Genomic DNA, 17,938 nt, shown 5'->3' on the forward strand with positions numbered 1-17,938 from the left:
GATTTGATAATAAGAAGAAAATTATTATTTAAACCAAACTAGAAAAAGATACATGCAAATGAAAACATTGTCAAATAAAAATACATATTTATATAATCCTAAAATAGTCAGAAAGCCCATTCAGAAATTCATAAAATCAAGAACAAGAAGTGAAGACAAATTCAAATCAGCAATATTCCTTTTTATTTATTTATTAAAAGGGTATTCCTTTTAATACCCTTGAAAGTCTTACATACAATTTTTAGTGGTCACATTCACCAATTTAATTTTTAGAAATTCATCAGTGGTCTTTGGAATACTAGGAGACAAAGGACAGTACTGTAATCTTCAGTATACAGGTAGATTCTTGCTCATTCAATAGTCCAGGTCTTCATCAAGGTATCTTAAATGCTGAACTAAAGACATACATAGAAAAAATGTTACTTTTCTCTTCATACGCACATGCTAGAAGAATTATATTATAATGTAATATAATGTATTACATTACATCTGTCCCTCTGTCTCTTTCTCTCTCTCTCACGGACACACACACACACACATGCTCGCTCACTCACATATATTAAAAATCATACTACTTTCCTCAACAGAAAACTTAAATGCAAAGGTTTTCAGACTTCAGTGTGCATAAGAATTATTTCTATTCCAGAGAACTACAGTGCAGAAATGCCATTTTTGAAAGCACCCCCATGTGATTCTGAAGCAGTGGTTTAGTAGTGATTACTCTTTAAAAAAAAGGTAGTTTAATCATTATTTATTACATCAGAATAATATTCATATGTTTGAGATTATCAATCAAAACTACTCAATGCTCTGTGGTGACCTAAATGGGAAGGAAATCCAAAAAAGAGGGGATATATGTATATGTATAGCTGATTCACTTTGCTGTACAGTAGAAACTAACATGACATTGTAAAGCAACTATACTCCAATAAAAATTTTTTTAAAAGTCATTCATAGTCCTTAGTTTATAATCTGTTAGAATTTTTTAATGTTTCTTTCCATGTATACACAGGATAATTTTATAGATGTAAATATTATGTTTAATTGTATTCAATAACATGAATACAAAATTGGAATCATATTATTAAATTTTGTGCATGATTTTTCCTTTTTTAGTTGACTGCACTATAATTTTTCCAGCCACAGCCCCACTGACTGGCATTCATTATGTTTCCAGCTTTTGGGCAGTACTAACAAGGCTGCAAAAAGGAACCCTTGTATATTTGTTCTTACATACTAATAGCTTTATCTGTATGGAAGAAATTTTTAGGGGTAGAATTGTTGGATCAAAGGATCCGTGAAGTATTTTTTAAAAAAATTAATAGAAGTTTCCAAATTGCTTTCTCCAAAGGCTACCACACTTCTCATTTCCAACAGCAATGTTTGAAATTACATTTTTCTCTGTATTCCCACCAGCAAGAAATATTGGTGCTGTTTTAAATTTTTGTTTGTCTGATTTATATAAAGCAATATCTCATTGTTAATCATAATTTGAATTGCCCAGACATACTGTGAACCTGAGCATTTTAAAAATATTTAGTAGTCATTTAAAATTCATTTTTTGTGAACTGTTTTTCATAACTTTGCCCAATTATTTATTAGATGTTCTCTTTGTCTTAACAATTGGTTTTATGTATGTATATATATATATATATATATATATATATATATATATATATATATATATATATTATAATACTATGTATGTTTTGTATACATATATTAACACTTTATCCTGTATACAATTTATAACAGCTCTATGTGTATGTCTATATAAATATGATATTACACTTTACATTTATATACTTTTAAGAATTCGAAATTTTTTCTGTCTCAACCTGTATTTCTCATATGTCATATAAAATATCCCTACAAAAAAACCCATACATTTGCCATATATAATTTCCAAATGTGTAGTCCTCTCAAAATCGTTTTAAAAAATAGAAAATGTGGGGCTTCCCTGGTGGCACAGTGGTTAAGAACCCACCTGCCAATGCAGGGGACACGGGTTCGAGCCCTGGTCCAGGAAGACCCCACATGCCACAGAGTAACTAAGCCCGTGCGCCACAACTACTGAGCCCGTGTGCCAAAACTACTGAAGCCCGTGCACCTAGAGCCCGTGCTCCGCAACGAGAGAAGACACCGCAGTGAAAAGCCCGGTCACCGCAATGAGGAATAGACCCCGCTCACCGCAGCTAGAGAAAGCCTGCGTGCAGGCAACAAAGACCCAATGCAACCAAAAATAAATAATAAATTAATTAATTTAAAAAAATAGAAGATGTACCCACTAACTCATTTCACCATCTTTTATTTTTGATGTATAACTTAAATTTTTTGCCTTATTCACTTTTTTGGTTACACTTTCCTCATGAAAGCAAATTATAAATTGCAAATCTGATCATATCTTGCCCCAGCTTTATCTTCCAAAGCCCACCATCTCCCCAACAGTCCCTAAAATAAAGTATGAACATGAAATACAACAGATAAGACCATTTGTCATTGGGCTCTACCCAGCCTTCCCCGCCTAGATTCTCATCACTCCCCTCCCTCCATATAGCCTCTCCACACTCCCACACAAAGACTGTGAGATCTTTCATTAAACAATCATGTCATTGTCAATAGCATCTTTTATATCTGCATCTTCAGTGCTCAGGACACCACTTGTCACCACAAATATGTTCAATATTTTTTTTAACATAATATATTTTTGAATGAAAAACTTACTGTTCCCCAAAGGTGTGATTCTCTTCTATGCCACATTTTGTACATGCTATGTCCTTTCCCTAGAATGGTCTATCTTTCAGTCATCTGATGTTTATCTTGAACATCACATCTTCACAATCTCTCCAAACTGTCTCAGGCAAGCTTTCTATACTCCTATAGTATCTTATACTATCTTTACCCTAGCATGCATTATGCAACTGTAGATATGTCTTTATCTCTTTTCTGAAATGACTCCTATAATATCTTTAGAAAAGTTATTCATATTTACTTACCCAGCTTCTCCTTAGCAACATGATGTACAATTGCTATTGCTTAAAATATATGTAACTAAGGGATGGACAAGAGTCATATTTATAAAAAGTTGTTGCATATCCTGAGTATGGATATACATACAAACATAAACATATATATGGAAATATATGTGTATATACATTCTTTCTTTCTTTTTAATACCAGAGGTGTCCTCAATTCTCAAAAGGAATGTAACTGTTTTGAACAATGATGAATAGATTCTTCTCACCCACCTCACTGAGTTATAATTCCCATTTTCCTTTTCATTGTACCTCAGAGTGGTCTGCTTTTTTCATCCAGAAATAGGAAGAGATTTAGACACAGAAATTAGTCCAGCATCATTAAAACCATCTTACTCATTGGAATTTTCTGAAAAGAAGAAAATAATTACTGGGAAATAAATCAGACCTCCCCTCAAGTGCCTTAGAAGCTCTTTGTGACCACCTAGAGGGGTGGGATAGGGAGGGTGGGAGGGAGACGCAAGAGGGAGGAGATATGGGGATATATGTATATGCATAGCTGATTCACTTTGTTATACAGCAGAAACTAACACACCATTGTAAAGCAATTGTACTCCAATAAAGATGTTAAAAAAAACAAAACAATGTTCACAATTAGGAAGACAAACAGTGTGATTTAAGAGGCACAGAAAGTCTTTCCTACGCCTTATATATATTTCCCTGTGTTAGTTTTGGCAAATACCAAATCCCTTGGATTGAAGAAGTGAGGCAGGTCCCTCTCAGAAGGTAAGGACTATTGAGAAGGCACTGAGCCTTCATAGAGTAAGTGGCTATTGCAATATTTCTTACAACCCAGCAGAGTTACGCTTCCTAGAGGTAGAATTGGTGCTAAATAGAAGTCAGAGGACAAAGAAAGAATTATTATGTAATGGGAAATAAGGCTAGTCCTGTGAATAGGGATGGCTTCTGATGGGATGAAGATATAGAAAGTTTAAACTTTTAGAATAATATAATAAATATAAGTTAGAGAAAGGAAAGTAGCAGGGAGTGGGAATGGAAGAAACTATGAGAGATATGAAAAGTTTAACTTTTAGAAGATTAATTTCTGTTTTAATAAGAAGAGGTCCAAGTCATAATATTCTACCACATGGTTCCTCTGTCAGAAATAATCATGGACCTCTTAGCCAGAGGTCTCCTCATGACTGCAATTTTTATGTTCTCTAAGAATAATTTTTAGTTCATTCCTGCTTTTCTTCCTTTTGTACATCACAGACTTCCTATTATGTCTGAGATTTATTTCCACTACTATGCAAAATAGAATGCCTCAGCCTCAACTGCAGCCACTGGTCTGAACCCCAGGGCTACAGACCCTCAAAGAACTCACAGACCTGAGGAATTCTGTAGGTCCAGATCATCTGCCTTCAGGCAAGAATTCATCTCCCGGTATTGAATTTGGTGGACAGAATTCTCTCCTCTCGAGGAAACTGGCAACAGAGGTCGTAGTTTAGGGATCAGAGGGCCATAATAAAACTTTCCCTCCCTATGTGTGCTTTTTCCCAGCAGTGCAAACACAGCTAATCATTACCCATGCCCTTGTCTTGTTTCCATTCCATTCTACTACCCTCATGATGCCACAAACTCAAATGTAATAGGGTGAGGCTAAACTGGGTCCCCAGTTGCCATCTTATAACAACCCAGTTTCTTCCCCCAAGGCAGCCGGCAGTCTTCTGTAATTCACTGGAGATTTGTCTAACATCTTTATAAAATTTATCCTTTCCCTTTCATTCCCACTATAAAGTCCTTTTCATCTTTCATCTCAACAATTTCAAAATCCTATCCTTGTCAGTAATGTGGTTCTCTTTCAACCCCTCAGACATCCCATTGCCAAACAGAACTTTGTAAGAGCCTGCCTGACTACTTTGCTCCCCTACACTATACTCTCTAATGACTATTAACTTACTGGGTAATACAGAACTTCATTACTCGTTTCTTCCCTCTTCTTCAGCCTTATCAGGAGATTCTCTCCTTGAACTCAACTTTTACTTCCCCCCAAAACAATAAACGTTCCATCCTTTAAGCTTCTCTACACTTGTACATTTTTTTCTCTTTCCCTGGAATGCACTTTACCCAGTTCTTTGATCTCTATCTTCAAAATTTGTCTCAAAACCTCCTAGAAGCCTCCAATAATCCCCTTCCCCTATCAGTAAATTACTTTATTCTCTGTGCCCCTTTGTTCCTTATTCATAATACTGTATAATAATACATTGCAATTTATTTGTTTACATATATATCTCTTCCACTAGACTGGAAGTTCCACGAAGACAAAAACATTTGATTATCCGAGTCTGAACCATCTTTAGAACCTAGCACATTTCTTGACAGAACAGTGAAATTAGTAATAAGTATATAGTACAAGCAAATAAATGTTTGGGCAATAAAGGAGTCACCCTGAACCATACAAGCATACTCATTCTAAACTATCAATTCTATAATGTCCCAATTATACATGTACATAATGTATAGCAATCATCAATACAAGCAGTGCCCCTTTTCTTCTCTGAATTAGTGTTCCCTCTTTTGGGAGACCGCTTAGATCTCTATTAGGTTTCTTCTTTCTGGCCATTTGATACCTGAATCTAATTTTTTTTGTTGTTTTATTGTCCCAAGAAACTTCTTACCCCATAGAAACGTTAGAGACAACATAATTTGGTTCAGACCTGTAAGCCGCTGTCTCTGTCTTCGCTTCTGAATCCACAAGAGGAGTACGGTGAGAGAGGCGAACAGAATGACCCCAAGGATCCCAAGTGCAACAACGGATGAGTGACCTGAGCACAGATAAACATCACAAGAGGTAATAACGTCTTAGATAAAAGACCTGGGTCCCCAGTTACTATCCCTCTCTTAAGTCAGATACAGGATTGCTGAAGTAAATTTCAAATCCTCAGAACTTCTGACCCAAAGTATCTTAATAAGAGGGATTCTAAATAATGCAGACAATTAGTCCCATGCTCATAAACCCCTTGTATACCTGTGGCATTTAGTGATCCTTCATTCTTTGCAATTTCTGTAGGAGAAAAGAGGAGAGACTCAGTTCTGGGAGTAATATATGGAACCACTATGTCTGTTTCCTGTCTGAGGCTTTAGCCTCTCAACCAAGAAAATTACTCCTTCCCACCCAAAACTAGAGGCCCCTAGTTTTTCGTCTCTCTGCACACGGATACTTGTAAGTTATGTGCTTGTCCTCGGCGAAGGCCAATGTATAACAACACATGTTTTCATCATTCTTGAGACTGAAACATCATGATTCTTTCTCCACTAGATCCCTGGGTTGGTACTTCCAGACCTTCCATAATGCACTTCGCCGTCCACCCTCTCTTTGTTGCCAGAGTTTCCAAGCTCAGTCCAGACTCCCTGCACTCACCTGAGCACTTCACAGAAGCGTCCTCCTTGTGCCCACAGTCACTGTGGCCCCAGGATAGGGCAGGACAGTCCCACAGGGAGGACTCATTCCCCTTGCACTTCACTTCATTGAGCCATATGGGCCCCGTCCCCTGGCCAAACGCCGCCTCTTTTCCTGCCTCCAAAGCTAAGCCACAGCCCAGCTGTCGACACACCACCTGAGCATCGTCAAGGTCCCAGGAGTCATCACATACTGTGCCCCAGGAACCTCCGTGCCAGACCTCCACACGTCCAGAACAATTAGTGGTTCCTTCCTGAAGTCGTATTTTGTCTGAAAAGCCAGAGAGAGACACCTAGATCATTTCTGAGAAGATAAAACTCCCAGGAGGTCACAGGGGAAAAGAGAGATGTGAAACTCTTTTAAAAATCTCTGGGGCTTCCCTGGTGGCGCAGTGGTTGGGAATCTGCCTGCCAATGCAGGGGACACGGGTACAAGCCCTGGTCTGGGAGGATCTCACGTGCCGCGGAGCAACTGGGCCCGTGAGCCACAACTGCTGAGCCTGCGCGTCTGGAGCCTGTGCCCCGCAACGGGAGGGGCCGCGGTGGTGAGAGGCCCGCGCACCGCGATGAAGAGCGGTCCCCGCACCGCGATGAAGAGTGGCCCCCGCTTGCCGCAACTGGAGAAAGCCCTTGCACAGAAACGAAGACCCAACACAGCCAAAAATAATGAATAAATAAATAAATAAAATATTAAAAAAAAAAAAATCTCTGTTTTAGTAAGCTGGGATGAAGTGAGAGAGTGGCATGGACATATATACACTACCAAATGTAAAATAGATAGCTAGTGGGAAGCAGCCGCATAGCACAGGGAGATCAGCTCGGTGCTTTGTGACCACCTAGAGGGGTGGGATAGGGAGGGTGGGAGGGAGACGCAAGAGGGAGGGGATATGGGGATATATGTATATGTATAGCTGATTCACTTTGTTATAAAGCAGAAACTAACACACCGTTGTAAAGCAATTATACTCCAATAAAGGAGAGACCTTCAAGATGGCAGAGGAGTAAGACGTGGAGATCACCTTCTTCCCCACAAATACATCAGAAATACATCTACACGTGGAACTACTCCTACAGAACACCTATCGAATGCAGGCAGAAGACCTCAGACTTCCCAAAAGGCAAGAAACTCCCCACATACCTGGGTAGGGCAAAAGAAAAAAGAAAAAACAGAGACAAAAGAATAGGGACGGGACCTGCACCTCTGGGAGGGAGCTGTGAAGGAGGAAAATTTCCACACACTAGGAAGCCCCTTCACTGGTGGAGACGGGGGGTGGGCAGGGGAAGCTTCGGAGCCACGGAGGAGAGCGCAGCCACAGGGGTGCAGAGGGCAAAGCAGAGAGATTCCTGCACAGAGGATCGGTGCCGACCAGCACTCACCAGCCCGAGAGGCTTGTCTGCTCACCCGCCGGGGCGGGCGGGGGCTGGGAGCTGAAGCTCGGGCTTCGGAGGTCAGACCCCAGGGAGAGGACTGGGGTTGGCAGCGTGAACACAGCCTGAAGGGGCTAGTGCGCCACGGCTAGCCGGGAGGGAGTCCGGGAAAAAGTCTGGACCTACCAGAGAGGCAAGAGATGATTGTTTCAGGGTGTGTGAGGAGAAGGGATTCAGAGCACCGCCTAAACAAGCTCCAGAGATGGGCGTGAGCCGCGGCTATCAGCGCGGACCCCAGAGACAGGCATGAGATGCTAAGGCTGCTGCTGCAGCCACCAAGAAGCCTGTGTGCAAGCACAGGTCACTATCCACACCTCCCCTCCTGGGAGCCTGTGCAGCCTGCCACTGCCAGGGCCCCGTGATCCAGGGACAACTTCCCCAGGAGAACGCACAGCGTGCCTCAGGCTGGTGCAACATCACGCTGGCCTCTGCTGCCATAGGCTCGCCCCGCATTCCGTACCCCTCTCTCCCCCCGGCCTGAGTGAGCCAGAGCCCCTGAATCAGCTGCTCCTTTAACCCTGTCCTGTCTGAGCAAAGAACAGACACCTTCAGGTGACCTACACGCAGAGGCGGATCCAAATCCAAAGCTGAACCCCAGGAGCTGTGCAAACAAAGAAGAGAAAGGGAAATTTCTCCCAGCAGCCTCAGGAGCAGTGGATTAAAACTCCACAATCAACTTGATGTACCTGCATCTGTGGAATACCTGAATAGACAAGGAATCATCCCAAAATAGAGGCAGCGGACTTTGAGAGCAACTGTAGATTTGGGGTTTGCTTTCTGCATCTAATTTGTTTCTGGTTTTATGTTTACCTTAGTTTACTATTTAGAGTTTATTATCATTGGTAGATTTGTTTATTGATTTGGTTGCTCTATTCCTTTTTTTTAATTTACAGATATACATTTTTTTTTCCTTTTTCTCTTTTTGTGAGTGTGCATGTGTATGCTTCTTTGTGTGATTTTATCTGTATAGCTTTACTTTTACCACTTGTCCTAGGGTTCTGCTTTCCGTCTTTTTTGTTTGTTTGTTTTTAGTATAGTTTTTAGCACTTGTTATCAGTGGCGGATTTCTTTATTGGTTTGGTTGCTCTCTTCTTTCTTTCTTTCATGACTTTTTAATTTTTAAATTTTTAATAATATTTTATTTATTTTAATAACTGTAATTTATTTTATTATTTTTTTCTTTCTTTCTTCTTTTTCTCCCTTTTCTTCTGAGCCATGTGGAGGACAGGCTCTTGGTGCTCCAGCCGGGAGTCAGGTCTGTGCCTATGAGGTGGGAGAGCTGAGTTCAGGACATGGTCCACCAGAGATCTCCTGGCTCCACGTAATATCAAACGATGAAGGCTCTCCCAGAGATCTCCATCTCAACACTAAGACCCAGCTCCGCACAACGACCAGCAAGCTACAATGCTGGACACCCTAGGCCAAACAACTAGCAAGACAGGAACACAACCCCACCCATTAGCAGAGAGGCTGCCTAAAATCAGAATAAGATCACAGATACCCTGAAACACACCACTGGACGTGGTCCTGCCCACCAGAAAGACAAGATCCAGCCTCATCCACCAGAACACAGGCACCAGTACACTCCACCAGGAAGCCTACACAATCCACTGAACCAACCTTACCCACTGGGGGCAGACACCACAAAAAACGGGAACTACGAGCCTGCAGCCTGCAAAAAGGAGACCCAAAACACAGTAAGTTAAGCAAAAGGAGAAGACAGAGAAATACACAGCAGATGAAGGAGCAAGGTAAACACCCACCAGACCAAACAAATGAAGAGGAAATAGGTAGTCTACCTATAAAGAATTCAGAGTAATGATAGTAAAGATGACCCAAAATCTTGGCAACAGAATGGAGAAAATACAAGAAACGTTTAACAAGGACATAGAAGAACTAAAGAGCAAATAAACAATGATGAAAAACACAATAAATGAAACTAAAAATTCTCTAGAAGGAATCAATAGCAGAATAACTGAGACAGAAGAACAGAGAAGTGACCTGGAAGATAAAATAGTGGAAATTAACTACCACAGAGCAGAATAAGGAAAAAAGAATGAAAAGAATTAAGGACAGTCTCAGAGACCTCAGGGACAACATTAAATGCACCAACATTTGAATTATAGGCGTCCCAGAGAAAGAAGAGAAAATATTCGAAGAGACTATAGTTGAAAACTTCCCTAATATGGGAAAGGAAACAATCAATCAAGTCCAGGAAGCACAGAGAATCCCATACAAGGTAAATCCAAGGAGAAACATGACAAGACTCATATTAATCAAACTATCAAAAATTAAATACAAAGAAAAAATATTAAAAGCAGCAAGGGAAAAACAACAAATAACATACAAGGGAATCCCCATAAGGTTAACAGCTAATCTTTCAGCAGAAACTCTGCAAGCCAGAAGGGAGTGGCAGGATATACTTAAAGTCATGAAGGAGAAAAACCTACAACCAAGGTTACTCTACCCAGCAAGGATCTCATTCAGATTTGATGGAGAAATTAAAACCTTTACAGACAAGCAAAAGCTGAGAGAGTTCAGCACCACCAAACCAGCTTTAGAACAAATGCTAAAGAAACTTCTCTAGGCAGGAAACACAAGAGAAGGAAAAGACCTGCAATACCAAACCCAAATCAATTAAGAAAATGGTAAAGGAACATACATATTGATAACTATCTTAAATGTAAATGGATTAAATGCTCCAACCAAAAGACATAGACTGGCTGAATGGATACAAAAACAAGACCTGTACATATGCTGTCTACAAGAGGCCCACTTCAGACCTAGGGACACATACAGACTGAAAGTGAGGGGATGGAAAAAGATATTCCATGCAAATGGAAATCATAAGAAAGCTGGAGTAAATTCTCATATCAGACAAAATAGACTTTAAAATAAAGACTATTACAGGAGACAAGGAAGGACACTATATAATGATCAAGGGATCAATCCAAGAAGAAGATATAACAATTGTAAATATTTATGCACCCAACATAGGAGTACCTCAATACATAAGGCAAATGCTAACAGCTATAAAAGGGGAAAATGACAGTAACACAATAATAGTAGGGGACTTTAACACCCCCACTTTCACCAATGGACAGATCACCCAAAATGAAAATAAATAAGGAAACACAAGCTTTAAATGATACATTAAACAAGATGGACTTAATTGATATTGATAGGACATTCCATCCAAAAACAACAGAATACACATACTTCTCAAGTGCTCATGGAACATTCTTCAGGATAGATCATATCTTGGGACACAAATCAAGCCCTGGTAAATTTAAGAAAATTGAAATCGTATCAAGTATCTTTTGCGACCAAAACGCTATGAGACTAGATATCAATTACAGGAAAAAATCTGTAAAAAATACAAACACATGGAGGTTAAACAGTACATTACTAGATAACCAAGAGATCACTGAAGAAATCAAAGAGGAAATTAAAAAAGTACCTGGAAACAAATAATGATGAAAACATGACAACCCAAAACCTATGGGATGCAGCAAAAGCAGTTCTACCAGGGAAGTTTATAGCAATACAATGATACCTCAAGAAACAAGAAACATCTCAAATAAACGACTTAACCTTACACTTAAAGCAATTAGAGAAAGAAGAAAAAAAAACCCCAAAGTTAGCAGAAGGAAAGAAATCATAAATATCAGAGCAGAAATAAATGAAAAAGAAATGAAGGAAACAATAGCAAAGATCAGTAAACCTAAAAGCTGGTTCTTTGAGAAGATAAATAAAATTGATAAACCATTAGCCAGACTCATCAAGAAAAAAAGGGAGAAGACTCAAATCAATAGAATTAGAAATGAAAAAGGAGAAGTAACAACTGACACTGCAGATACAAAGGATCATGAGAAATTACTACAAGAAACTATATGCCAATAAAATGGACAACCTGGAAGAAATGGACAAATTCTTAGAAAAGCACAACCTTCCAAGACGGAACTAGGAAGAAATAGAAAATATAAACAGACCAATCACAAGCACTGAAATTGAGACTGTGATTAAAAATGTTCCAACAAACAAAAGACCAGGCTTCACAGGAAATTCTATCAAACATTTAGAGAAGAGCTAACACCTGTCTTTCTCTAACTCTTCTAAAATATAGCAGATGGAGGAACACTCCCAAACTTATTCTACGAGGCCACCATCACCCTGATATCAAAACCAGACAAAGATGTCACAAAGAAAGAAAACTACAGGCCAATATCACTGATGAACATAGATGCAAAAATCCTCAACAAAATACTAGCAAACAGAATCCAACAGCACATTAAAGGGATCATAAACGATGATCAAGGGGGTTTATCCAAGGAATGCAAGAATTCTTCAATACACGTAACCAATCAACGTGATACACCATATTAACAAACTGAAGGATAAAAACCATATGGTAATCTCAATAGATGCAGAAAAAGCTTTTGACAAAATTCAACACCCATTTATGATAAAAAGCCTCCAGAATGTAGGCAAAGAGGGAACTTACCTCAACATAATAAAGGTCATATATGACAAACCCACAGCAAACATCGTTCTCAATGGTGAAAAACTGAAACCATTTCCACTAAGATTAGGAACAAGACAAGGTTGTCCACTGTCACCACTATTATTCAACATAGTTTTGGAAATTTTAGCCACAGCAATCAGAGAAGAAAAAGAAATAAAAGAAATCCAAATTGGAAAAGAAGAAGTAAAGATGTCACTGTTTGCAGATGACATGATACTATACATAGAGAGTCCTAAACATGCTACCAGAAAACTACTAGAGCTAATCAGTGAATTTGGAAAAGTGGAAGGATACAATATTAATGCACAGAAATCTCTTGTATTCCTATACACTAATGTTGAAAAATCTGAAAGTGAAATTAAGGAAACACTCCCATTTACCACTGCAACAAAAAAAATAAAATACCTAGGAATAAACCTACCTAAGGAGACAAAAGACCTGTATGCAGAAAACTGTAAGACACTGATGAAAGAAATTAAAGATGATACAAATAGATGGATTGGAAGAATCAACATTGTGAAAATGACTATACTACCCAAAGCAATCTACAGATTCAGTTCAATCCCTATCAAACTACCACTGGCATTTTTCACAGAACTAGAACAAAAAATTTCACAATTTGTATGGAAACACAAAAGGACCCGAAGAGCCAAAGCAACCTTGAGAAAGAAATGTGGAGCTGGAGGAATCAGGCTCTGTGACTTCAGACTATACTACAAAGCTACAGTAATCAAGACACTATGGTACTGGCACAAAAACAGAAATATAGATCAATGGAACAGGATAGAAAGCCCAGAGATAAACCCATGCACATATGGTCACCTTATTTTTGATAAAGGAGGCAAGAATATACAATGGAGAAAAGACAGCATCTTCAATAAGTGGTGCTGGGAAAACTGGACAGCTACATGTAAAAGAATGAAATTAGAACACTCCCTAGCACCATACACAAAAATAAACTCAAAATGGATTAAAGACCTAAACGTAAGGCCAGACACTATAAAACTCTTAGAGGAAAACATAGGCAGAACACTCTGTGACATAAATCACAGCAAAATCCTTTTTGACCCGCTTCCTAGAGAAATGAAAATAAAAATAAAGATAAACAAATGGGACCTAATGAAACTTAAAAGCTTTTGCACAGCAAAGGAAAACATAAACAAGATGAAAAGACAACCGTCAGAATGGGAGAAAATATTTGCAAATGAAGCAACTGACAAAGGATTAATCTCCAAAATGTACAAGCAGCTCATGCAGCTCAATAACAAAAAAACAAACAACCCAATCCAAAAATGGGTGGAAGACCTAAATAGACATTTCTCCAAAGTAGATATACAGATGGCCAACAAACACATGAAAGAATGCTCAACATCATTAATCATTAGAGAAATGCAAATCAAAACTACAACGAGGTATCACCTCACACCAGTTAGAATGGCCATCATCAAAAAATCTAGACACAATAAATGCTGGAGAGGGTGTGGAGAAAAGGGAACCCTCTTGCACTGTTGGTGGGAATGTAAATTGATACAGCCGCTATGGAGAACAGTATGGAGGTTCCTTAAAAACTAAAAATAGAACTTCCATATGACCCAGCAATCCCACTACTTGGCATATACCCTGAGAAAACCATAATTCAAAAAGAGTCATGTACCACAATGTTCATTGCAGCTCTATTTACAATAGCCAGGACATGGACGCAACCTAAGTGTCCATCATCGGATGAATGGATAAAGAAGATGTGGCACATATATACAATGAAATTTTACTCAGCCATAAAAAGAAACGAAATTGAACTATTTGTAGTGAGGTGGATGGACCTAGAGTCTGTCCTACAGAGTGAGGTAAGTCAGAAAGAGAAAAACAAATACCATATGCTAACACATATATGTGGAATAAAAAAATAAAATGGTTCTGAAGAACCTAGGGGCAGGACAGGAATAAAGACACAGACGTAGAGAATGGACTTTAGGACACAGGGAGGGGGAAGGGTATGCTGAGATGAAGTGAGAGAGTGTCATGGACATATATACATTACCAAATGTTAAATAGTTAGCTAGTGGGAAGCAGCTGCATAGCACAGGGAGATCAGCTTGGTGCTTTGTGTCCACCTAGAGGGGTGGGATAGGGAGGACGGGAGGGAGACGCAAGAGGGAGGAGATATGGGGATATATGTATATGGATAGCTGATTCACTTTGTTATAAAGCAGAAACCAACACACCATTGTAAAGCAATTATACTCCAGTAAAGATGTCTAAAAAAAAAGGATTATGATATTTAAAAAATCTGTTTTAAAAGTTTGCTTATTTAATGTGTATTTTAAATTTTACATTTTTACAAAATTCATCTTTTATGAAAGCCTATGTCCCTCCAGCAAACTGGGTGTATTTCATCCTGGACATAAGAATGTTAGTGTGACACCTGAAACTAACACAGCATTGTAAATTAACTATACCCCAATACAATTTTTAAAAACAGAATGTTAGTGTGACTTAGGAAATGTCAAATAGATAAAGTTAACATTGTAAATATATAATGTTAAATTCTCTCAAACTGCCAGGTAGACAGAAATCTTCTTCCAGTTTAAAAAGGTGTAGAATGGGAAAATAATTCAGGATTGATCTTTCTGACTGTTTCTCTCTTAATATTAAGTGTAACAAGATACTATTTGAAAGAAAAATGGGGCGACTCAATAGTCAAATGCTGAATTATATATTCTCTTCTCCTCATTTGTTCACAGAGATAGCAACTGAATAAAACTTTTGAGAAGACCATCAGAGTATGATAGTCTTTGGGGAAATGATCACTGATCCTGAGTACCTATAGGCCAAATTAAATACAACCCATTACATTATCCAGGTAGAATAAGGATTAACCAAAGTTTACTCATTCTTGCTTAGATCAGAAGATGCTAGTGGAGCCACAGAATGGAAGCTTCATATAGTCCAAAGGATACTCACTGGCACACGTGATCCAGGTCTCCTCCGAGGGGCTGGCCAGTCTCTTCTTCCATGGAGATGATGGGCACTGCCATAAGGTGTCAGGCCCTTTAGGACACTGAACATTGTCCACCCACATGTGCCTGGACATCGTCTTGTCTGAAGATGCAGGGCTGATGCTCCCTTTGTCCGCACAGCCCAGCTGCCTGCAGACCACTCCCACCGTGGCTGCAGACATGTTACTCTTGCCAACGCTGCCCCAAGCGCCATTGTAAAAAACTTCCAGGCGTCCTGCACAGGTCTCTCTGCTGGTTTCACTGATGAGTCTCAGAGACATGAACTCTGGGGTGAAATAGAGAGTTAGCAGTTTAAAATCTTTTCTGAAGATTCAGAGGACTCTCTCCCTTTACTCTGATGTGAGAATGGATTTAAAAATAGGTACGATACACTAGGAATTTCATTACTAGTAATTCTTTAGAAACTTCTGGATGATTTGGTAGATTTTGTTAAAATATAGTATTTGTTCTATAAATATTTCTGGTTTTCTAGTCTTGGATTTTGTAATTAGAGACCTCTTTAAAATGCCAACAGTGATTCTAAGTTGACTTCTAAATCTTAATCAAAGGCCCAGAGCCTTTTATGAATTACATAGTTTGGATTTTTTTCTCCCTAAATTACTGTAATTTTAGCTTTCTAACCCTATTCTGTTCATTTTTTGGCAGTTGTCCTTGATAGTTAAAATTTATTGAGATACTCAGACACTAAAACCAATGTTTTATATACATTTCCTTAAAATGAAATATTTCCCTTTCTCACACTTCACAGTTTTGTTGTGTATGTCCTCTACCAGATTTACGTCACTGAATGTGAGTGATAGCAAAATCTCTTCTGGCATACAGAATTTTTCACTTCCCTAGGTCATAGCACTCTTTTTTCCAATACATTACAACTGAGTACATTTCTGTACTTCACAATGCTTTCTAAAATCTTACCATGTATACAAAACAAGAGCAGTGTCCTGTTATGGTAATTTATCTGTCATTAAAAATTACTTGGGGGCTTCCCTGGTGGCGCAGTGGTTGAGAATCGGCCTGCCAATGCAGGGGACACGGGTTCGAGCCTTGGTCCGGGAAGATCCCACATGCCGCGGAGCAACTGGGCCCGTGAGCCACAACTACTGAGCCTGCGCGTCTGGAGCCTGTGCTCCGCAACAAGAGAGGCCGCGATAGTGAGAGGCCCGCGCACCGCGATGAAGAGTGGGCCCCGCTTGCCACAACTAGAGAAAGCCCTCGCACAGAAACGAAGACCCAACACAGCCAAAAATAAATATAAAAATAAATAAATAAATAAATAAATAAATTACTTGGGCATGGTGATTATCTTTTTCTCTGTAGAATGTAGCACCAAATGTATTTCTGCTGTCCTTTTTAATCTACTTTATTAATACAGCTATCATCAAGTGGTGCACTAAATCCTTACCCAATATCCAGCTCCACATATGTTTATAAAAGAACGTATGATTAGTTTTGCTGTCATTTTCATGATATGCAAACTCACTTCTGAATTTTTCTCTTTCTGATATTATACTGCCTTGCACATGAGGTAGCACTAATTCATCAAATCCACACTTCTGGCAGCCTGAATCTCACAAGTGTTCCCTCTGAACCTGTATTTTAGGGAATTTGCTCAGATTAATATCCTTCATTACCCTTTGCCCCACCTCAGTCCTTTCTTATATAATTATAATCTATTGTAATTATGCAGAACTTACCTGAGCAGATAACGCCTGCATCCTCCTTATGCCTGCAGTTGTGGCGCCCCCAGCCATGGGAATGGCATTGCCAAATACGAGATTCTTTTCCATTACAGTTCACCTCATCCAGCCAGATGGGCCCTGTTCCTTCCCCAAAATGAGCAGAACCAATGGCATTAATGGCCCCTCCACAGCCCAGCTGTTTGCACACCACGTGGGCATCATTCAGGTCCCAGCTGTCATCGCAGATGGTGCCCCAGGAGCCCTCATGATAGATCTCTATTCTCCCAGCACAACGCCCGCCTCCATTTACCAGGCGAAGTTGACCACTCCCTGCAAAGAGAAAATAAAATATAAATGCATTTCTAAGGATTTTGAGATCATTTTCATAGACTGGTCACTGATTCTTACCTATGCAGGGAACACCACTTTCTTCTGAAAAAATAGAGCTTGTTGGGTCCGAGGATGATGAATTGCACGGGGGTAACGTCTGACTCTGGTTTCCTGCAAACACCAAACGTCATCAGTCACAAGAGATACAAAAAGTTGGGGTGAGGAAAGGAGGTCAGCTGGAGTGTTAAATAGGTGAGCTAGGACAAACATAGCTTTAGAGAAAGGTGGATGGGTCAACCAGGCTGGGAATGAATCAGGTACTCCGAGAAGGCACATGGTAAGCACTAAATAACTACGAGGTCCATGAAAATTAAGTTTACTTTCCTTCTAAAAAGACAAATGAAGTTAATATTCTGGCACACTTCTCATGATCCCTCAAAATGGATCATTCCCTTTTCCTTCTGTTCTTCGCCATAGTTACACCCTCTTTTAAGGCACACCACCATGGGAGAGGCTCATCGTTGG

General features: G+C 39.4%; 1 protein-coding gene across 1 annotated transcript in view; it reads right to left on the reverse strand.

Moving 5' to 3' along the window:
- Positions 1–216: 216 nt before the first annotated feature.
- CD163 (CD163 molecule) overlaps positions 217–17,938 on the reverse strand; it is a 36,572-nt gene continuing 18,850 nt past the window's right edge. Inside the window, exons 9-17 of the mRNA XM_068559848.1 lie at positions 17,492–17,584; positions 17,099–17,413; positions 15,349–15,669; positions 6,397–6,705; positions 6,004–6,039; positions 5,693–5,800; positions 4,364–4,459; positions 3,249–3,301; positions 217–395 (exon numbers count right to left, since the gene is read on the reverse strand). Of these exons, the coding sequence (XP_068415949.1) occupies positions 3,279–3,301; positions 4,364–4,459; positions 5,693–5,800; positions 6,004–6,039; positions 6,397–6,705; positions 15,349–15,669; positions 17,099–17,413; positions 17,492–17,584 (1,301 nt within the window). The 3' untranslated portion in view covers positions 217–395; positions 3,249–3,278. The remainder of the gene's footprint in view (positions 396–3,248; positions 3,302–4,363; positions 4,460–5,692; positions 5,801–6,003; positions 6,040–6,396; positions 6,706–15,348; positions 15,670–17,098; positions 17,414–17,491; positions 17,585–17,938) is intronic.

This window comes from Eschrichtius robustus, chromosome 13 (assembly GCF_028021215.1).
Source record: "Eschrichtius robustus isolate mEscRob2 chromosome 13, mEscRob2.pri, whole genome shotgun sequence".
In the NCBI taxonomy this organism is placed as follows: domain Eukaryota; kingdom Metazoa; phylum Chordata; class Mammalia; order Artiodactyla; family Eschrichtiidae; genus Eschrichtius; species Eschrichtius robustus.